The sequence below is a fragment of the Chanos chanos genome, chromosome 3, assembly GCF_902362185.1.
Source record: "Chanos chanos chromosome 3, fChaCha1.1, whole genome shotgun sequence".
Taxonomy (NCBI): Eukaryota; Metazoa; Chordata; class Actinopteri; order Gonorynchiformes; family Chanidae; genus Chanos; species Chanos chanos.
The window spans coordinates 47,631,172-47,653,808 of NC_044497.1; the positions used below are offsets into that span (position 1 = coordinate 47,631,172).

The 22,637-nt window shown below is 40.1% G+C and overlaps 1 protein-coding gene across 1 annotated transcript; it reads right to left on the reverse strand.

Annotated features, from left to right (window-relative positions):
* Window positions 1-10,456: 10,456 nt before the first annotated feature.
* Window positions 10,457-21,451, reverse strand: fech (ferrochelatase). The gene is made up of 11 exons (XM_030769226.1): window positions 21,319-21,451; window positions 20,312-20,426; window positions 19,335-19,454; window positions 19,031-19,179; window positions 18,246-18,380; window positions 17,809-17,915; window positions 16,522-16,620; window positions 16,082-16,189; window positions 15,309-15,473; window positions 11,966-12,025; window positions 10,457-10,635 (listed from the first exon to the last, which is right to left on the reverse strand). The coding sequence occupies exons 1-11, from the start codon at window positions 21,353-21,355 to the stop codon at window positions 10,501-10,503; spliced, it is 1,230 nt and encodes a 409-aa protein (XP_030625086.1). The 5' UTR covers window positions 21,356-21,451; the 3' UTR covers window positions 10,457-10,500.
* Between the last annotated feature and the right edge of the window lie 1,186 nt (window positions 21,452-22,637).

Consider the following 22,637-nt stretch of genomic DNA (forward strand, 5'->3'; position numbering starts at 1 on the left):
GTACAGGTTAGCTGCAGGCATATGGGTTTGTTTAAAATACTGTGCCTCTTTCCAAACATGGGAGTTCCAGAATTCAGCCAACTCACTCCACCAATCACGGACTACCTCAGTTCTCCATAGTTTCACTGTTGCAAAGCCATGTCTGAGTGGTGAAATGACCCCTGCTTCCTTAACGCAGCATGGGGGGGCATAACTCAGCAAACCTGCATACCAAAGATAAGCACCCCCTCAAAATACACTCAGTCACTCAGCCACACACACATTCATGCTCACACAAAGCTTACAATAGATTCAATAGATTTTCATTTCATTTCAGACTGGTTATGGATGTAGATTGTTGTATGTAATCCAGTGTATATTCAATTGGTAGGGATTTGTTTAAAAGCGTTTTGATGTTCCTGTGAAGTAAACTGTTAGAAAGATACTGAAACTTTTACAGAGACGTATCTATACCAAGCTACGATTTCACAAAGATGAACTAACAACTGAAAAATCGAATCATCATCTGAGAACAAAGTACTCAAAGATCTCATTTCTTTTCCCTCACTTAATCTTGGTACATAGTTTGTCAGCCGTGAGGTGCTGAATCCTAACTCCCGTACTTGTCAAAGAGGTGTCAAAAGTTTGACGTGATGATCAGGCATTTCAAAAAGGCACATCTACAAGAAGTTCAATATTAAACTCATTTCTCGAGTTATCAAAAGCCAATAAAGAAAACACAAGCAACACTAGTTCATCTCTTGAGAGGAAACTGCTCAAAATTTCGGTCGAATAGCTTTATACTTTAGTTTTCTCTCTTTAAAGCTTCTAGTCCAAAGATCCTTCACCACTCATGACCTCCTGGTGACCTTGTCACTTAGGGGTCACGGTGAAGCCCTCTTCCACTTTACAACTGCAGTCTGGTTTTGAGGAACATGTGACAAACATAGAAATGAAATGAAATGAAATCAAAAAGAGGTTTTCATTGCTTGTCTTAATGCTTATGTTTTTGCCAACATATATGTACAACTTTTTTTTCCTTGGTTTTGCAATATGTGATTTAATTTATGTAATTTATATTTGCTGTAATTGAAGGTTAATTTAAATTGCCAAAACTCCCCTAAAACCTTTTACCCTGATTAGCTTGCCAAAGTTTACATTTTTTTTTGTGTATGTCTTATTTCTTTAAGTGTTTGACACTGTCAGACTTATTTATTTATGACAACTGTGTTAGTACACGTGCATAGCTTTTTTTAAGGTAATTATTTAATGTTATTTAATTAGATGTAATTGTCCAGAAGAATATTTATGGGTATTTAAGGATGTTAGTGCATCAAAGATGCAGTGCTTATGTCCCCCAATTAATTTATTATTAGTTAGCTTTACTTTAAAAAGCAACAATGGGTGTGTCTTAATTCTTTTTTTTTTCTTTTTCTTTCTTTTTTTTTTTACATTTTTTTTTAGATTTTATGAATGAGCATTGTTCAAAATGTGGTAGTTATCAGGTACTAGCTGTAATTTAAATGTTGCCGAAATATTATTTTAATCATTTGTTAGGGTCCTTGTCCTGCTTTGATTTGTTCTGCTGATTTTACTTTGCTTCCAAATGAAACCAATCTCTTGATGAATGAGCACTGCATCTGGCTGTCTGTGATAGATAAAACCTCCCTCTGAGGGCCCTTTTCCTTTGCATTCCACTCACCACGATGGACAAGCAATGAATTTCAGACTGATGTTTCGGACAAGGACTGGACGGGGCCACACGTTGACTACGATCATTGCAGAAACTCACCAAAGATAACCGCGAATGCTGAGAGGCTGTTCTTTGCTTCACTTGTAGAAGGAAAACAGAGGATTCCCTTAAAACTAGCTGCTTCCAAGACTGACTTGTGTGTGTGTAAAAAAAGTCTTTCTATTTCTATAGTGAGAACCAAAGAGGCTACCTCACTGAATTTTCCATTTGTAATTTTAATCGTGTTGATGAAACCAAAGATACCAAAGATTTTTTTCTCTAGTACGGTCTGCGCTTGCCCATGCATTCATTTTGATATTATTATCCTTCCTCTTTCACTATCTTTCATTCTTTTGGGTACATGCTCCCTCTCTCCCCCCTAAAAGAATAAGTGTAAGGGGCGATGAGAGGGACTGGACTAGCTCATGGCCATGTGTTCCAGAATAATCCTCACCAGTCAGAATGCGGACAATATGTGATAACAATACCATTTACGCCGAACCATCACAGAATAGCATTAAAGCTCTTTATTGAAACACACACACACACACACACACACACACACACACACACACACACACAAATAATGATACAGACTAATACAGACATTCTGAAAATAAATACATTGGAGTAAACGAAAGCACCAAAGGGGAAAATTATGGAAAAAAAAAAAAAAAAATTTGAATCTTTCAAAACAAAATGTACCATACATAAATCATAAAGAATGAACCATGAATTCTGTCTGCATGAGGAATCTAGAGCCACAGTGTATAATCTAACTACTTCTGTCCAAAAGCCAAAAACCAAAGACCAAACCAAAGAGATGTCATTCCAAAGCAGAGGGACTGGTGTGGGGTAGATTCTGGAGGACATGGGGGAGAAGCCTGTGATTACACTGCAAAAACACAACTCTCGTAATCATGGAAGTGATTTCCCTGCTCTTAAGACTCCTACTAAATAAACCATTCCTTTTTTGAAATTGAAAAAAGAAAAGATATAAGTTGATAACCAGAAAATGGATAGAATCTGTTTAACACTGACTGATGGATGACATGGAATCAGTGGTGAAGCTTCAGTAGTGTTACACCATTCGACGACAAAAAAACCCCTCCAAAAAAACCCAGAATTCATCACGTCATTTCTTGACCGAAACAGTTCTCAACACACGACATGACGTGTTAAAACCGGTTCTCATCATTTTCTGGCACATGTGTGATGGTTTTTTTGCTTTTTTTTGTCTAAAAGGATCGCCTGACAAATACTTAGAGGACGCTTTCGTTGCAAAGTATGAGATAACATAGGAAGAGTGCCTTGCTTGAACCAAAGCGAAGTCTAGACCTCTCTGTTGTTTTTAATTCCTGTGAATACCTCAGTGTCAGACAAGCCCATGCTGCCGTGATGGAGCACAGGTCCTGTGGTGCTTTGCAATGCAATCATGCAAAGAACAACAAGAAATGATACCAAAGGCTTAACACATCTCTTTTCTTTTTTTTTCTTTTTTTTTTTTTTTTTACTATTTCCCTCCTCTTTCCTTCTTCTTAAATGGTTGCAAAGCTTTAAAAGAAGAAAAAAAAAATTTAAAAAATAATAGCGGCATGTCAGTAGCGCAGACCGTCTTTACTTACCAAAATTTTCTCAGATATACCTCATAGATAATAGTGTTTAGGGTAATGTTATTATAGCGTATGTAATAAATTATTCCCTTGCTCTTCTTTTGGTAACTGTGACTTTACAAAACAAACAAACAAACAAAAAAAAAAGCTTTATACATTTTAAGTTGTGATTTTTTGTAATAGTTGAAGAGGTGCGCTTACAAAAAAAAAACAAATGCTTGTCTTATTCTCTCTTGTTAATGTGACAATTTTCCCATCTTTTGTGATACAATTTTTTTGTTTGTTTCCTTGTTGGTTTATCTGGTTTTGTTTCTTTTTATTTAATTGATTTGAGGGAGGGAGGATATTATTTTTGGATCGGGAATGGTAGCTAGAATGAGCCGAAAGTTTACAGTTTTCATATTTTAATAGAAAAATACCACTTCCTTTTTTTTCCTCTGTTCTAAGCCCATAATTGATTTCAACATATTTCTGTTCTTGTAGTACTTGTTCCGTGTTAAGGTGTAGCATTACAATTAGCAACTGCCATTCAGTGCTGTAGCCCTAATTTTATGCATGAGTATATTTACAATTAGCTAGCAGTGTAATGCATTGTGGTTCTTAGCTTTAATTTCAGAGACCGTATCACTCTATGGGGATTCATTTCTGCATGTTGGCCTGTTATTGTTTTTCCAGGAGCTTGACTCAGTTGTGTATGTATTGGTCCCTATCATTCTGCTCAGTCAGGGTAGACAAACTCGGAGCAAGAGGAGAAAGAACATTATTTCAATATAAATGAATACAAGCAATGCTTTCACAGTGCTGTTTTTTTTTAACGAATCAAAATAATATGAATATGCAAAACTGTGCAAAACTTCTTCAGTTCAATAGGATCGTGAATTAACGAGAGCGACCAGTAAATAGATCTTAGGTCCAGTTTTGTAATAAAAGTTATAGTGTCTTATGCAGGATTAAATTGAATTGATATCTGAACATAACCGTTTCCCTTTATCACAGCGGAAAATCATAACAGTGATGTACATTCTCAAAGCCTCAAATACTATGATGTCGCAGAATGAACTGTGCCTGACAATCTTTGCTTCTTTAAAACATTTCATTCTGTTGAAAAAGACAGCTCATCTATTTGGAGGCAAGAAGTGCCATAAAATACCCAAAATCAGAGCTAATTACCATAGACTGAGAACCAAAATGGAGACAGTGCTCCACAAACACACATAGTCCGCTGTCACCCAGTCAGCAACGTTTAGCAAACCGAGGGACTTTGCAGCCAACACACTGTACACATTGTACTTGCATCAAAGAACAATGATGTAATAATGATATAAACAACGGACAGGTGAAACAAAGAAATCGTTTTAAGGGCCAATCGGACAACAGTAAACCTCTTACCCATTCGTGAGTTGAGTTATGCACAGGACAGACAGGTGTGGCCATTCTACTGAATCAGGTGAAGGGAGTGATATTAGAACTGTAGGCTCCATTCCAAAGAAAATCAACATGTTGTGGTTAAACTTAACAATGTACTCCTTGTTGTGCTTTCACCTCTAATCATTTTGTTGGTACGTTTGTTTTCTTTTCAAAGATATGATTTGTTTGACTGAGCTTTTTTTTTTCGTTTTTCTTTTTTTTTCGGAAATGGGAACATAGGAATGAAACTGGTGACATTTATGGTGTGGAATCATTTTCATATGGCTATTCAGCTCTGATCAAGTTGGAAGAAAAAAAAAATCAGAGTTCATGTTCTCCTACTGTGTAAAGAAAAATAAAGAAATCACAATGGTCTTATCCTTAGTAATTTGTCCTCATGAATGAAAAGCAATGCCTGAGTTTAGACCATAAAACAAACTGACATTTGAATTTTGCTGATTTCTGTACTAAAGAGAACACAGCAGAGGTATTCTGAGGTTATATAAGCATGGCTAATAGACTATGTTTTTATTATTCATCTCTTCTTTTTTTTTGAAGCTTTTTTTCCCCCAAAATGACAGAGCAAATTCAGCAGGCTTCAGTAACAGTTATGCAGTTACGAAGTGCCAGTATTATGTTTAAGAACAATTACTTTATCGTTCACTAAATTTCAGATTTTTTTCTCTGTGGAACCACTGCTGTAGAGGGAAGTATGTTAAAGATAACTGGGTTCGGAACAAAATGACTATAAACAAAAGTCTGGTCATTCGATAACCCTCCTGACACCTGAGGGTTGAGGTTTTACTGAACACTCTGAAATGTCTTCAACACTGAGTGCTCCTGTTATTTCTGAATCTGTACATTTATGGAGCCTATATTTAGTGTTCTTAATGATTAATAGCATAGGAACTTGTAAATTGGCAAAAACAAACAAACACTCAAATTTATTGAAAAAAGAAGAAACTCCACATAGTTTAGCGACTACCTGCTGAACCACATCTATTTTATCAACTAATTTCCTTTTCATAACCAAAAATGTACTGCATATCTGAATTTTTTCAGAATATGCCCGGGTAAATGTGTTCCGCGTCCCAGTGTTTGAATGACGTTTTTTTTTTCCATTCTCAGCAACGCAGTTTTCTATATGGAATATGTACACAACTGAGGAGAAGCTGTTTGCATGTATTTAAGTTTTTGGGTTTTTTGTTTTGTTTTGGGTTTTTTTTTTTTCGGATTATGAGCAAACAGTGCATATTGGGTTGGAATTCTTCAAAATGCTCAGTGTATTGATTCCCTACAATCAGGTAGGACTTCCAATTAGTATTTGCTCCTCTCTCATCTGTGCAATATTATTAGCTGTGTTTAAAAAAAAAATTAACTATGGAAAAAAAAAAAGAAAAAAAAAAGTGAAAAACGTTAAAGATGATGAAAATAACAACTATCTGTATCCGTGTTACATGTTTCAACGACTGCATACATTGGAGCTTTAAATATTGTTCAAGTTGTTGATGTATTGGGCACTTTAAAACCGTGGCAGAACATCCCAATCCTATCCCAGATAATTCAGTTGTGTGTTTGTGTACTGTTTATATTTGCTGTTTTTTGACATTACGCTCTACCATTATGCGCATTAGTGTTTCGTCTGCATCATGCTTCCTATTTCTTTTTTCCTTTGGTACCTCTCTTGTTTTTACTCCCACTATCATCAAATGGTAGTGCTGTATATTCTGCTATTAATATCAAATAAACGGCTTTGATTCACTCACATTTCTTACCTTCTGGCGTCTGTAATTCTGCCGTTTAGACTAGAAATGTAAGGATGGGTAAACTCATCTACTTTAAATGCTTCTCAAAGGTTCAGTCAAAGATGCTGACTGAGGAAGATTTCTGCAGTAAATGTCTTGCATATGATTCAGATTTGACAAAGTTCATTGTAAATGAAACATTACGACCAAGGCCTGTTGGGTAGTAAGTCTGGATTACATCAATGCTGGCAAACAAGCCCAACACTATGGACTTGGGGGCTAAGGAGATTTTGTTGTGATATTTCTCCTTAAATGAAACCCAACACCCCTCACCTTCTCTCTCTTTCACATATACACACACACACACACACACACACACACACAGAGGTCATCTGCCTTATCCTCTACTCTTTATCCTCTTCAGCAAAATAGAGATATGAAACCTGCAACCTTTTCAGCAATCTTTAAGTGGCTTATAGTCATATGATTTCTGTCAAACTCTTCTCTAACTCCATATCTCTCACTCAGGCCAACCACACACTTTCGGCTCCCGGTTGCTGGGGCAACCAGCATTCACCGGCCCTTCTTATCCAGTGACATTTGGCTTTCTATTACCTGCTAGGGAGATCAGGGAGCAGAGATAAGATGTGGCATTAAGAAATATGTCTTTGTGAAAAGTTACAGAATTTCCTTACCTGTCAGATCAGCCAATCAAAGCAAAATGTTGACAGGTTCCTTTGTAGAGAATTCAGTGCTTATAGCTAAGCTGGAAAGACCCCAAAAGAGCCTTAGGCTACAGTACATCTCATGAGAGATAGCGACTGAGGGATGTGTGGAGTAGACTGGTCTTTGTGGGATGGGATTGTGCGATTACCTGAGTCAAAGACGACCAGCTAGTTCTTCAGTCACAGATTAAGCCTACTCAAGGACTAACGGTGTTTTTCAATGGACAATGCTCACTAAAGGTGAAATACAGTAAATGACCAGGTTAAGTCTACATCCAAAAACATTGCCAGTGTGCTGCCATAAAAAAAAAAAATCAAATTAGGTCAAACAAACTTATTTATTTCAAATAAGATATACACATACATTTGCACATATGTACAGGATACCAGGATACTCGCGTTACCACTGACACTGAGGACATGTTTTCAACTGGATAGCTTTCCCAACCTCTGACAAATATAAGGAGATATTCCTGTTATCTGATTCCTGTCTGTATCCACTTTGACTTTTAGGGATTACAATTCGCAACTGCAAATTCCATGTAATCTCTTACACTTCTTTAAAAAAAAAAAAAAAAAAATACACACCCAGAATCAGTTTAAAGAGCAAGGGGCCTTGCCAATCATTTCAGATGATCTTTAAAAAAAAAAAACAACAAAACAAAAGAAAGAGAAAAAGAGAAACGGAGCTGTTAGGTATAGTATGTTAGGTATAGCATGTTCTATTTTCTGCTTACAAGACATTACTGGACTTAATCAATTTACCGCTAAAGAAATGTGATACTGACAACAGTAATGACCAGTGATTCACAGTAAGACGACGACTTGACTTGCTACAGAACCTAGATTTCTTTTATTCCTCTTCCCGCTGGAAATTCTAGTTGGAAGCCTGCATATGTCTGTTGAGTCTGACTCTGATTCAAATTCAGTAAAAACAGTGCAGATGAATGTGATATGTTTAGACTGAGGTACCACTGATGGATGCATAGGGAAACACAGCGTCCCTTCAGGACAAGGATCAGAAGAGCTCTGGATTTGACCTAACTAATCCCCATTTCTCAAATGTATTTGTCCCCTGAACATGATCAGGATGGAGCAGTAGAACCAGTGTGCATAACTGAGCCCTGCTTGTGTCTGGGGGAATCAGATGATTCTTCTATCCCAGACACGTTTCTCTCAACTCCACGATTAACAAACAATTCTCCAGTCGGATTATGTAAAATCTGGCACGGACCCTGATGAAGAGGCCTCAAATTAAACTCCAGGCATAGAAATAACACAAAAAACAAAACGTTAAGATATGTCTCGGGAAGATCAGAAATGTACTGTTGTCCTTTGGAGCCACTCTTCTAACAATATCCTTTGTTCCATTCTTTCCCTCCTCTGTCCCTTTCTCAGTCATCTGCTCTGTCTATTTCAATCCTGGCCCTGCTCAGTCTCCTCTTCCTTCTCTTGAGCAAACGATCACTCTTCCATTCCTCTCTGCTCTGCTCCCCAATCCACTGCTTCCCCCATCCTCCTCCTCCTCCTCCTCCTCCTCATCTTCTTCTTCCACACCATCCCCCTCTCCTTCAGCTGGCCAGCACGCTCTCTCTCATGCTGAAGAAATCAATCGCTCGCCTCTCAATTAGAGGTCACACCGCGCCGTAGAGCAAGCGTCCACGGCTTTTCAATTACCAGGAGGCCCCCGCTGGCCCAAGAGCCTCATCTCTCTCTCTCACATACACACTTCCTCTACATTTCAGACTGTCACACACACACACACACACACACACACACACACTCTCGCACCTCTGAGGGGTTATTGGGTCCAGGACAACCAATTTCTCTCAGCTTAATCAACGGCAGCCGAGGCAACCGAGGGGACATGCCATGGGGGAAAATGGAGGGGAGAAAGGTAAGAAAAAATAAAGGAGAGAATTACAATGAAAACATCACATCTGCTGTGCTGGATGAAACAATGAGAGATCCCTTTTGGTTTCCAGGTTTATTTTGAACGGAAGACTTCTTAATGCTCTTGTTTGAGGCAAATTATGCGAGAGATTTTATACAACTACCAGTTCAGCTGACCAAAAACACAGAGATAAATATGAGAAATAAATAACCCTGGCCCTATGTACAGCTGACATACACTTTGCGTTCATTATAACAGTGTGTTGACCATCTCTCATACACACCACATTACCACACAATCACACTTTAAAAAAAAAAAACTACACCACATAAGTCACACAGATTCAACTGATTTGAACAAACGAATTCCTGATGCTGTGACTGTTCTTGCCATAATTTAAAACACAAACTGAATCCTCTATGAAGGCACATGGCAATATGCAGAGAGTGGCTTAGGTGACTGAGCAGTCATGAGTATTCAGTCCATCCATCATCAGAGAATTGTCAGTGTTGTTGAACTTGGACGGCCAGCTCTGAGTGTAAAGTCAGGCACGGAGAGAGAAAGAGCAGGAGGCTTTGAACGTTCCTTTTGAAGCACCGACTCATCCAAAAAAAATGATTGGAGTTTAAGCTGAGTCTGCAATGGAAAACACAAAAGGGTCCCCGACGCTGTGACCCCTGATCTTTAGAGTGGAGTGGCGAAACGCTCAGGGGAATGGGACTAACCAGGTCATTTTCGTTAGTCTGGTGTCAAATCATGTTTAAGGGGCTGGTGTTTGTTGCGAAGCCTAACAGCGGGGAGAGAATGGAGAGAGAGAGGGAAACTGGGACAGAAAAGCAGGGATAGAAAAATTTGCTGTCGATTTTAAGTTGACAATCTACTTCTGAGTAGACGACTCAACTGAGACTGTGTGGGACAAGAGAGAAAGAGAGAAAACAGAGGGAGAAGATTAGAGGAAGCGAGGATAAGAGAGCTTTGTAGAGCAAATAGGCTGAACAGACTCACTGAAGGAACCCAAAACAGAATCAGTGCATGGACTCCTCACTTTCTAAATGTTCAGCATGTCCATTACAGGATATTTGGGCTTTTGGTGCTTTGAGGGCAGGGAATTTGGGACTTTGGGAGCAACATTTGGACTCACCTCATCTTTATGAGTATAACAGAGGAAACTCAATGGAATGTACACCTGGGGGGGAAAAGTGCAAAAGGTCGTGCTCGTTCGGCTCCAGGTGTGAAAGGAGCGTGGACATGTACACTTTGCTTCTGTTCTCTTCCTTTAAAAAACATCACATCAGACCTATCAGATTTGAACCTGTTGGTTTCTTGATGGGCAAGGCGGGGCGGGGCAAGGCAGGGCGGGGCAAGGCAGGGCGGGGCGGGGCGAGGCAGAGTGGAGCAAGCCAGGTCAGAGCTTCTGATTGGCGAAGAAGGCCTTTGTCTGGCCGCATGTAGGGTTCACACACAGAGGGCAACGCAAGGTCAGCTGCCGAGAACAAGGCTCATTCGACTTCAGGTGGGACTGCACAAGGTCAGCAAGTGCCTGGGACAGAGAGAGAAGTAAAAAAGAGAGGTAGGATACAGAATATAGGATAGGAAGGAAGTGAAGAGAAAAAGAGAAAATAAGAGATGAGAGACAGTAAAGAGACAGAGTTACAAATAGAATGGCACAGAGAATTCCTGACTAAAATGTCATATGGACTACTCCATTATCCTGTACCATTCGTACATACAAAGTCTCACTTATGAGAACAAATGCTAAACAGGAGGAATGAAGACAGCAAAATCACACACAACGCATTTAAGTGTTTAGAGAAGAAACTTTGGCTAACATTCCACGGGTGATTTCACACCGCATTTTACATCGGCAGAATAATTCCTACATCTGAAATCTTTCACTAACTCACAATGATGAATATAACTATCATCACAATCATCATCATCGTCATCATCATCCATCTCCTGTAATGTAAGTGTGTAATTGGTCCACTGGGCTCTGTGCGGGGCGGAGCAGTGGGGCAGGGGGTTTGTACTGAGCTCAAAGGCTCAGATTGATTTCAGGGTTCCTTAATAAACCCTGTATGCTGGCAGTTACTTTTTATAACAACCGCCACAAGTTCCAGCAGCCCAACCAAGGGGAGGATCACTTTATTGACCATCTACTCCCAGAGGCTTTCTTCTGCTCTACACACACACACCATAGCCCTGACCACTGCTGCAAATTACACAGCACAGAGAAAGTGGGGGGAGAGGGGGAGGGGGACAGAGAGAGAGAGAGAGAGAGAGAGAGAGAGAGAGAGAGAGAGAGAGAGAGAAAGAGAAGGGGGACACAGACAGGGAACACAGAAATGGAAAGGAGAAAAAGCCTGTTTAAGGAAAAGAGAGAACTACAGATGGAGGAAGGCTTGTGTAAGCCTGGTACTTTGATAAAGAGTCTGGAAGAGTTTGACCACAGCCATCAGAGGCAGTGCACACACACTGTGTTCTCACTGAGACCTTTAGAAGAAGACTGCTCACAGGAGTTGGATGATTTCCAGAAAAGTTTGACAGAGCACAAGTACATCAAGTGAGGAAGGGGCTGTTAGTGGTCATTATATGATCCGACTACAGGCCAAACCGGCCGGGTCATCTGCCGGAAATGATTCTATACAAGATCACAGTAATATGACCCATCATTTAGAGACAAAGAGACAGAGACACAGTCCAATGTCCAAACTCTGCTCTGCAGATGGTCAACTAGAGAACAAAAATCGTTTCACTGGCACTGACACCATCATGGAATCTCATGCAGCTTGAATGTTGTCCTGATGTGTCTGATAACGCATAAGTTAAGCCATGTTTATATAACAAACTACACCCGTGATGAGTCTTACCTTAAAGAAGAGAGGGTTTCCATTCAGGGATTCTGCTCGTCTAATGTTCTCCACACCACACTGCAAAAACACACAAACACAGGACCCAGGAGAACGTTGAGAGATTACAGCCACAACACAAAAGAACAAAGAAGTACCCAACAATTCTCATTTACATAGCTTACTATTACACATACCTGAACATTTTCTATACATTAAGATCATATATGGGTCTCCCAGAAAATACAATAAAGACAAAAATGTTATCCTGAACTGTATCGTGAATATGCATTCATCACCCTGGTCAAACTGAATTAATTGCTTGCAGGCTGCAGTAACGTCCATGGTAAAGTGAAAACACTGTGTATCAGCTTCCATGCAGCCAGATGAGGGAGAGATCGAAGTGGAAATATGCTGTAAGCAATCGGAGGGCCAGTGCAGAGCAACCCCTGCTGTCAACCTATCCCGTCAAAGTCTACATATGGGTCAACAATGTCACATCATGGAACAGAGGAGGCTTTTTCCCCCCCAGACAAGAGACTATACAACAGCACATGACCCAGGCCCCTGCACTCTGGGGGGTTGAGTACGAGGTTCAAAAACCATGGTGCCTGCTTGTGGCCCTGTGGGAGGGAGGCAAACATTCACACACCAGGCAAGAGAAGTGATATGAATGGTACTGCTCCAGCCGACCTGCTGTTTGTATAGTGGGTCTTCTGCATCAGCCAAAGATCAGGTCGGTCAGTGAGGAACCACGTGTAGAGAGACAGGAGCGACAAAAGAAAACTACGCGCCACATACACTAGAAACCTGTCTTTGTTTTCACTCTGATCTAAACGCTCTTATTAACCAATATATTGATAACAAATTCCAGAGAAAGAGAGAACAGGAATCCAGTTCAGTTCATGCCTCTAACACAACTAGTTGACAGAAGCTCTTGCGTGATGTAATTCCCAGAGCTTATCAGGACATATACACCTGCATTGGCTTTGACAGTGTGGGTAGAGATGAGGACTCAGGTACGCAGTGGTCTATATGACTGACTATGGAAGCTTTAGAGCAGACAGAGCAGAGATGGGCGGGAGGGGAGAGGGGTGGGGGGGGGGGGGGTGTGGGGGGGGGGGGGTGTGGGGGGTGGGGGCATAAGAACCTCCCCTGGTCTTTAATCTCTCCTGGGTCACAGAGCGCAGCCTTGGCCTCTCACAGCGGATCAGCGCAGTGGTCCAGATCGACCCACAGTCCTTCAGAACCGCCCTGACGGTCAATCAGAGCCCTCCCTGCAGCTGTGGACTCTTCAGATCCACACCATGCTGAGGGGTCAGGCATTGATGCAAGCGGCAGAAGAACCAGAGGGACTCTTTCTCACTCTTTCTTTTCTGACGCCGTTACTCCTACGCTGCATGTAGTCTCTTGCCCATAAAACTCCACGCTGCATGGGGTTGGGATGCGACTCTTAACTTGTAGTAGATCAAATGTGAATTGCCAATAACAGTCAGCGACTGCTGATGCTTGAGTATCTGTGACTCTCCATGAAGAACAACTCACACGCAACCCAAAGTCTCCTCCATCTACAAGAGTTGTCGCAATCTTTAAGTTTTATTTGTTCCAGTGCTTTGACAGCTAGTGTCTCCTGATATCAAAGGAGACCTGACAAGGTTTTCATTTTCAAATGATCCTTCCAGAGAAATGGCAAGATGTGCCAGAGGCAATTTAGGCCCACATATTAATCTCTCAAAAAAGTTATGTGATTAAGATGAAAGATTTGCCCCATAACTAATTATGTCATCTATCACAAACGCAAAAATACTACATATGCCTAAACTGTGAAGTGGCATTCTGACATTTGGGACAGAACATGGAAATGTAACTGTATCTAAGTTGTACTCCTCTTTGAAAAGGAGAGATGACACTTCAGTGTACACGGCTGCTCTGCTACAGTGTAGTCCTACACAGTATAGTCTTCATGGCCCCTGCCTTTACAACCTTCCATTTACCACTGATATGCTGATGAAAAGTGTTGAATATCTTCTATTATTTTTGGGCTACTTGGATTGAATCAAATGAAAACACAGCATATTTCAGCTGTCCATTTCTTTAAAAGCACATACAGAATCGAAACCTAATATGAAGAGAGCAAGATACTGTATCTGCCAGCAAACATCTGATTTCAGCCAGAGATATCTCGGGACGCTGGTCAAAAATGGAAACACTGCATGGCACCTGTATGGTGGCCTGCTGAAGATCAAACAATTCAGACCTTCTAAACACATGCACATTCCTTAATGCTTTCTCTACATGTCACGATACATTTTGACTACTTACTCCAATGATACATCTGAATACTGTACATTCGGAAAGAACTTCTCACAGTTCGGTTTTGTTGTTATAATATACATACACAAGTAGCATCATCTTTCTCAATGTGAAGATTTCTCATGTAAGACATTCTCTTAACAGTCATACTTTTTATTAATGGCATTTTTTTATGCAGCTCTGCACATTCTCACTCAAATCTTAGTAGTAATGTTTCTGCTGCTTCATCTCATAGCCACAAAATGATGGATAATTTGCACTTATATTAATCACAATTTATCAGAGCCTTGAGTGACTGTTTTCAGGAACGATTAAGTATGACAACAGTCTTTCATCAGCTCTGTGTTCTGTATTATTCTGACCAAAAGGATATCAGGATTTCAAACCTGACTTTGCTCATCAGTAGATGCAGTTTCCATGCAAAGCATGATCATCTTGAGGTTAGTCCTAACTTTTAAGCCATATCACAGATAATGCAATTGGGCATAATTTTGCATGTGTATTTACAATTTACGTGTTTCTCTATATGTTGTCAGTTCAGCATCCAAAATGTTCTCCCAAGTTTTCCAAAGCATCCAATCCACCCAACTGTAAGCTCAACATGACAGGTGGGTCTGATAGTACAGATGAAATACCCCTGCCATTGAGACAGCCTGACTTTAAACACCCAGAGAAAAAAAAGTGTGACAAATCTGCAATTTTCACAGTCTCCTTAAAGGAATTTCATGGGTTTAAAATCACATATAGCCCTATTTCTCATCACAGGGGAGTCCAAAAACAAATATCTTATGGTGAAACTATCAGATGTGATACTAAAAAAAAAGATGCTTAGTTTTTTGTAATGTCTGATCTTGCAGACCCATAGCAGATGCAGAAACATGCAGCTGTAAAAATGGTAAGAATAGTTGCCAGCCTTTGGTGATTATGGGTCCAGCAATTTTACATATATCTAACTGCAATACAGTTCTATTATGTCTATGTGTCAAAGAACAGTTATCAGATCTCGAAGTCTGTGAGTGTGTGCATGAGAGAGCATTCCAGGGGCACGAACCTCCTCTCCCAGTATCTGGGAGTACTCAATGTCCAGTTCATGTAGGGTCTCGATGTGGTCGCTGGTGAAGGCAATGGGTACAAGGAGCAGGTTTTTCTTCCCCCTCTGACACAGGCCTTTTATGACCTCATCAGTCTGAGGGCCCAACCACGGCATTGGACCCACCTTTAAATACCAAGAGAGCACACATGCCGCAAGTAAGCAAATAACATCATAACAGGCTCTTTCAGCTTGCTATTCTTAAAATATTTAACATCTCTCGTGCATACAGAAGGATAATAAATCAAATTATACAACATTTGTTGCCAGAGAACAAGCAATAACTAATTGGCACAGAAAATGAAGATGGCATTCCACTGAAAAGATCTATTCTGTTATCCGTCATACTCCATTTACAACTTATCCGAAGACAATGCTTCCAAGATTCCGAACACAGAGAACCAGATCAATTTAGACTGCAGTTACTCAGGCACACCACTGGGTGGCAGTGTGAGTCTACTTTTGATCTGTGCTGACAGCCATTATCCCACTCAATGTCCACCACATAATCACTTTCATGCTCCTTTATTGTTTATGGATGTATTAGGACAAACACAACAGAGCAATAATTTTGAGTCTGGAAACACAGAGAGCACTAAATGAAAGAAAGATTACGAAATGGTACGTTGACAGTACTGTTACTGTATTCAAAGTAATTCAGTACCAGTTCATTATACCCATAGTCTAATGCTGAAATAAAATTAACTTCATTTCAAACAACACCGATATCCTACCTTTGACTGCCAGACTAGACGGTAAGGATTACAGTGCTGTAGTCTCTCCATTACTCTCTGTACAGTAGCTCCGACCTCCTGAGGATATGGGTCACCTCTGTTCACCACCTGCACACACAGACACACACATCACTCACAACACCAACCATGGCACTGTCTCAAATGACGGTGAAAATATCTTTAATTCAGCTTTATTTGGGGATATTCAAAGGGCAAGAAAAAAAAAATACTTAACAGAAAAAGGGGTGTGAAAATTAAGTACGTTTACAACGTTATTATTTAATCAAAAGGTAAAATAATTTTTCATACATGTAGTGTACAAGGTCATCCAAAACTCGAAGTACACACTCACGCCAACACGCTTGCACGCACACACACACACACACGCACAGAGCTGCAGGGTGTGTATTCAGTTTCTGAGAGAGCATGGTGACACTTACAGACATGGGAAGAGAGTGGGCTGAGAACAGAATGACAACATCATCTCTCTTATCAGCAGGAAACTTCTCCAGCTCATTCTTCACGTGTTGAGCGAAGCACTGCGGAGGGAAGGGGGTGGGGGGCAAAATTAGGACTTTCTCACCGTGGAAACACTAGTGTTTACCCGACAGTGTCAGCTGAAATCAAGTGTTTAGATCTGAAAAATGACGCAGTGCTTTGTAGTCATGTTAAATTAACACTTACTATTTGCTATCCTACATTTACAGCTAGACTGTCGGACCAAGGAGAAAACTGAAATATGTGCCTTGCATTATCTATCACTAAGTCTCTAACAGTGAATGGCAATAATACATACAGTACAGGCAACAGCACAGCTTACTTCTGTTTTATTGGGTCCAGCCTTAATGGGGATTTACTTTAGAAGCACCTATGGGTCTTTATATGTCAATCGAAACTTAACAGAGCTTTTGTCACCTGTCACAGATTTTGGACTGCCTTTTCAGCGTCATTACACATTTATACTCTTCCTATTACACTGACACAAAGAGGAAGGCAACTGGTACAGCAGAACGATCGACTTAACAAATTACCATAGACCTGCATCATGATGGTACTGTAACCATGGCAACAGATGAAATCACCACCATAAATTCTGTTCAACTTGCGTTTGTGGCGCTCCATTTGGTTGCCAAGGTTTTTAACAATCTGAGATGGCAATTTAGCAAAACAGGGAAAGGAGTTCTCATAAAAACATGAAAACTGGAAAAACACACAATTCATATCAAGAAATTATCAAGTGCTTGTACACACACACAAATGCACACACGCTCAAACACACACACACACACACACACACACACACACACACAGTGTCTATTTTCAGCTGTGAGTTAGTATGCAGAGCTGGGTCAGAAGGGGAGCAGGTCCAGTGTTTGTCAGTGACATGCTGACAATACCAGCTGAGGACAGACCATAGGGCTCTATGGGTGTGATCACAGTCTCTATGGCAACAGAATGCACCAAGTCCCAAGTCTCCCGGGACCTGACTCAAAGCCAAAAGCACTGAGGTAAACTGAGGGGAGAGAAGCCAAGTCCCTGACTAAGCCGTTTTGGAACAGCATGAGAACAGGAGAAACACTACATGAAGATAAAATGATTTCCCTTTTCTATAACAAGTCCCAGTGAGCAAAATCAAACACTTTCTGGTCCTTTTATTCAGCTTGCAAAGGCTGAACACAGTGATCCTAAGTCAGTCATAGAGGAGGAAAAAACTCGAGGTCTCTTACCTCAATGAGCAAAGGATGGGTAGGCCATCTGTCAATCACGCTCCAGCGCATCTTAGGCCTATCCCCTCGGCTACTGTAGTAACGGTAAATGGCATTCAGACTGCTTCCTGTTCACAGAAAGACAATGAATTCACCAATTTACCTTAATCTGAAAGTGCAGGAAATTCTACCACACCACACTGCTTATTTAAAGTTGAGCCGCAGCAATGGGGTGTACAACCACCACACAGATATGATGCAAGATCTTCTCAAAACAGCAAAACCTGGCAGTTTCATAGCCACTTCCTCAACTGTCTAACCTCTGCACACTGAACAGTACTGCGCACTTAAAGCCTGGTGTATCCTAATACCAATCCATTATGTACTGTTTCAAATCACAAAAAACACTTACTCTTTCAATCGTAGTGCGAGCGTTTAAAGGAACGTGTTTAGGGTACCTGTAGTGGAGCAACTGTACTGAGGGTACTGGGTAAAAGCCACTGCCCTCTCAATTCCATCTTTCTCCATCTCCTCAATGGCTTCCTCCGTCAACGGGTGAACATAGCGGAAACCGATGTAGAACTTGTGTGGAGCTTTGTGTAGAAAAGAGAGAAAAGAACAAAGTTGAGTCTTATTTTAGATGTGGCCAGATGTGTTGAACGGATTCATTATTTGGAAAATGGTCTCCCTGTTGGAAAAAGAATTATGTCTACTTGTATGATAAAACCAACGATGTTCGTTGTACGAATGGACAAAATGCAGAGTTTGTTTCCTGTGGCTGAATAAAATGGAGATAAATAAAGCAGTATTAATGATGAGAGTATCCAGTTTTCTGTTAAATTTCAGACCTACAGCACTGTGGCCTAAAAAGATTAGACAGTCTTTCAGCTGGCCTTCTGCTTATCAGAGGGGTGTTGGGGGAGAGACACAGGGTGTACAAGACACTCCTTTATATTTTATCACTCACATACATTCAAAAGCACACACCCCAAAACGCACACTGAATATCAGCAAGAAGCAGAATGGCTAGAAGTGCATCACTTCATCTGCTCTGAACTGCGACAAGGACTTCTTTTGTAATTCTAAACACCGTGCTTCAAGGCTTTTCTGGGCAAACTTATTAAAAAAAAAAACAACAACAAAAAACACTTAACTTCATTGGTACATATTTACGCATTTTTGCTGTGTATATATTTATTTAGCATTTTTAAAAACAGAAACCATAGATAAAACTGAGACTCACCAGTGTCTGGACACATCTCATTTAGTAGTTTGATCATCCCCTCCCCCTGCGTGGTGGTCCAGGCTTTAATGGGAGAGCCACCCCCTATCTTACTGTACTGCTCCTGAATCTTTGGGGTTCGACGCTTGGCAATGAAAGGACCCAGTTTGCTGTGATAGTCAGGGTGACAACAGGGAAATATAGTTTATGAGAGTGGAGTACTAAACATTAAATTAGTCATTGTACTCATTTGACATACTACAGACACATATTTAAATACAACCATTTCTTTTCCTTAGAAGAATGTCTATGACTCCATTCTTACTTCTGAACAGGAAGTGTCATCAAATCTGTGTCCATGAAAAGTCGCAACAGGAAATCATGAACATCTTCTAGTTTTTCTGGTCCACCCATGTTCAGCATAAGAATTCCAGTTTTGGGCTTTCTGTCAAATGAAATTTTAAATACACATAGAACTGGAATCAGTTTGTTGGCAAATATGTGTTTATATGTTCAAATATCCTGTCACTTCAACAGAGTTAGCCTATTCATTGTAATCTTGAAAGGAACAGAAGCTGTAGGATTCAAACTTCATAGAACTCAGGAAAACATTTCTTCCAAGAGAAAACTGAGAACATTGAACGAGAGAACGTGAAATTCTTTAAGCGTCTAACCTACTTTGATCATTTCTGTTTTCAAAAACTAGTCATCGGTACGGCACATTTTCACTCTTGACTGAAAGAACAAACGAAGTCCTAATCATTGTTCTAAATTTGAAGCTTTGGAAGCTGGGTCCTTCTAAGTTTTCCAGGTCAGAGTCCAGCCAACTTCCCCTCCCTGTCAGACACATGCTAGCAAAAGGCCGTACGAGGACACGAATAACCACCCCACCTCTAACTGCCCATGCTGTCTGGGCTGTTCTTCCCATTCTCATCTAAATGAATCGAGTATTATTGACGAGATTCTATATACAGACCATAATATTCACAGTGCATTCCTAATTTATCTTCAAAGAATGAATGAAAGAGTATGTGAACAGAGACAGATAACATTTACAAACCATGGGAACATAACAAGCCAGGATATTCATAACTAAAAGCTACTGAAAACTCAAACTGCATACTTCTGTCAGGTGTGATACAAATAGGAAGGTGAACAAAGACATTCCAACTTTCTCTAAGACGTATCTATGAACATGTATCTATGAACAGTGCGAAAGTGTGTGTGTGTCAGTAAGAGGAACAAGGAACAGGGAAGTGTCATCGTAAAATGCATAGGTGGTGTTAAGATTTACTGTGGTACCTGTTTTCATGTGTTTCTGGTGGAGCAGGATTGGCAAACGCAGCTGCAGCTGCTGTAGACTGCCGTCTGAGAGATGCACTCACACATAAACTAACATAGTTACTGCACCTGGCAACTGAAGGGTGAGACAGGAAAAACACAATGAGGGTCACGTAGGTACATTCAGCAATTTGTATTGTATATTAACGAGGCTACATAGTGGCAATACATTTTTAATATCACGAAAATTGGCGGAAAAGGACACAGATTTTGGCATTCTGAATTAATTGGCGATAAAAATCCAGGATGGCTGAATACACTCTCAATACGCTCTATGATAAGTGCACATGTAAGTGTCATTAACTGCACGACTGGGCCATTTTGTATTTGTCCTGGCATTGCACTGCAGTGATCGGCGACTGACGCTGAGCGGCGCGGTTGAAGTTATGCAAGTTGTACAACGATGAGTTGTGTAACGTGATGTCGGATAAACGCTAAGTCAACTTTGGTCACCTTGTACCTGTTTCTTTTAGTTTAAAAAGCAGGCGCGGCTGAACGATCCTTATGAATATAACATAGAGCATTCAAATAAGTTCTTATTACTGCTTTTGCACGTGATTTAATTTACATTTCATGGAAACACCAAGCCATTTTGCTAGCGAGTGAGCAGGCTTGCTAACCTCATGTGTCATGCACACTTTACTCAAGAGTTAGCCGAGCTACTTAAGCGGACGAACCGCACATTTTCTTGAAGAAAGCGAACAAAATGCCAGCTCGTGGCATGAACGTATTAGTTTCGCTCAACCTTAGTACGTCTGCTAACCAGAAAGCGAACTATCAGCATCACAACCTTCAGAATAATGTCTATTACCTCGCTAAACTTAAGGCTGGTGTTTCACAATTCAAATATATGATGCAGTAGATATCAGCACAAGTTCTTAGTCGTTAAACAGACAAGTTGAGATACCTTGCACCATACAACACTGCCAGGGTGGCTAGTCATGCTTGCTTCATATATGTGCACTTACATTGAATTAGCCGACTCGCACTTCCCAAAACTGCCATCCTATTACTTTCGGACAAAACTGTCCCTTTCGACTCAGGCCAGAGTATTTGACAGGATATTAAAAATTCTTTTTAGTTTTTTCCTTGTACCAGAGACAAATTCCGATAAACGACAGTCCCTTGACTTCTCTGTACTGTCAATGTTATGTACGTCCCAAAAGACTCCGCCTATTGCACGTTTTTTAAATGACGAAAGTGTCTTACTGACCAATCACGTGTATGCTCGTGGTGTGTATCAGATATAAATAGGTACATCCATGATGGTGCAAGGGCAATGATAATGAGTGCAGAGATAAATTAGAGAGGTCCAGAAACAACAAACCTTTTTCAACCAATCAGCCATTCAGACAGAACAACACTAACAATTAAGTTTACATTTCATTTGCGAGTTTATCACATTATTCCTGTAGTTGTTTTAGTTATTGCCCCGGTATTTTAAATGGAATCTTCTAGACTTTTTTCCTGGGTATGTGTTGTATTCTAATGAGGATATGCTTTTTTAGCAGGCTGAATTGTTGAGTCCAAACAAATGAAATGTACAGTTGGCTGGAATGTTGCTAAATGGTGTTCTGGCAATCCCATTAATAAATGACACAGGGTATTTCTCCGACAGTATTACAGTCACAAATCTTGCCAGTATGTCATTACATTATTTTGGTAGGTTGTTTAAAAGCAAATATAGCTTCCCCTGCACATTTAGCCCATGTGATCTTAAACACCATTCACAATTAGCAATAATGTAGTAGCACTTGATGAAAATGCAAAAATATTTCATTTATTTTCACACTGTTATATGAAAAGGCAAAACATTTAAACATTTATACCTTTTACTATTTTACATTATCAGAATGAAGGTATAAAATAAATGTAAAATATTCCAGAGACAAGGTGGTATTACAAGATGCTCGGAAACTCTTTCCGAGCATCTTGATTTTGTAGTCAAGGCAAAACATCCTTACAGGCAAATTTATGAACAACTTCTATTTTACTTTCCAATATTGCCTTTTTCTTCTTGTTTTCCAGAGCATGGTCTCTTTCCATTCTTGTCAGCATTTCTCAAGCTTTTGCCTCCATTTTTTGGTCCTTTTCAGAGTCTTTGAAGTTTACTATAAAGTTATGTGCTCTACATTGTATTTATGTTACATAGTTACATGTGATATATATTTTATTTCATGATAGAGCAGTTTTTATTCATTCTTATGTTGATATAAGGCAGTGCATTGTGTCAGGCAGAGGATGTGACCAGTAAATTTGGAGAGGAGGATGCACCATGTGAACACGA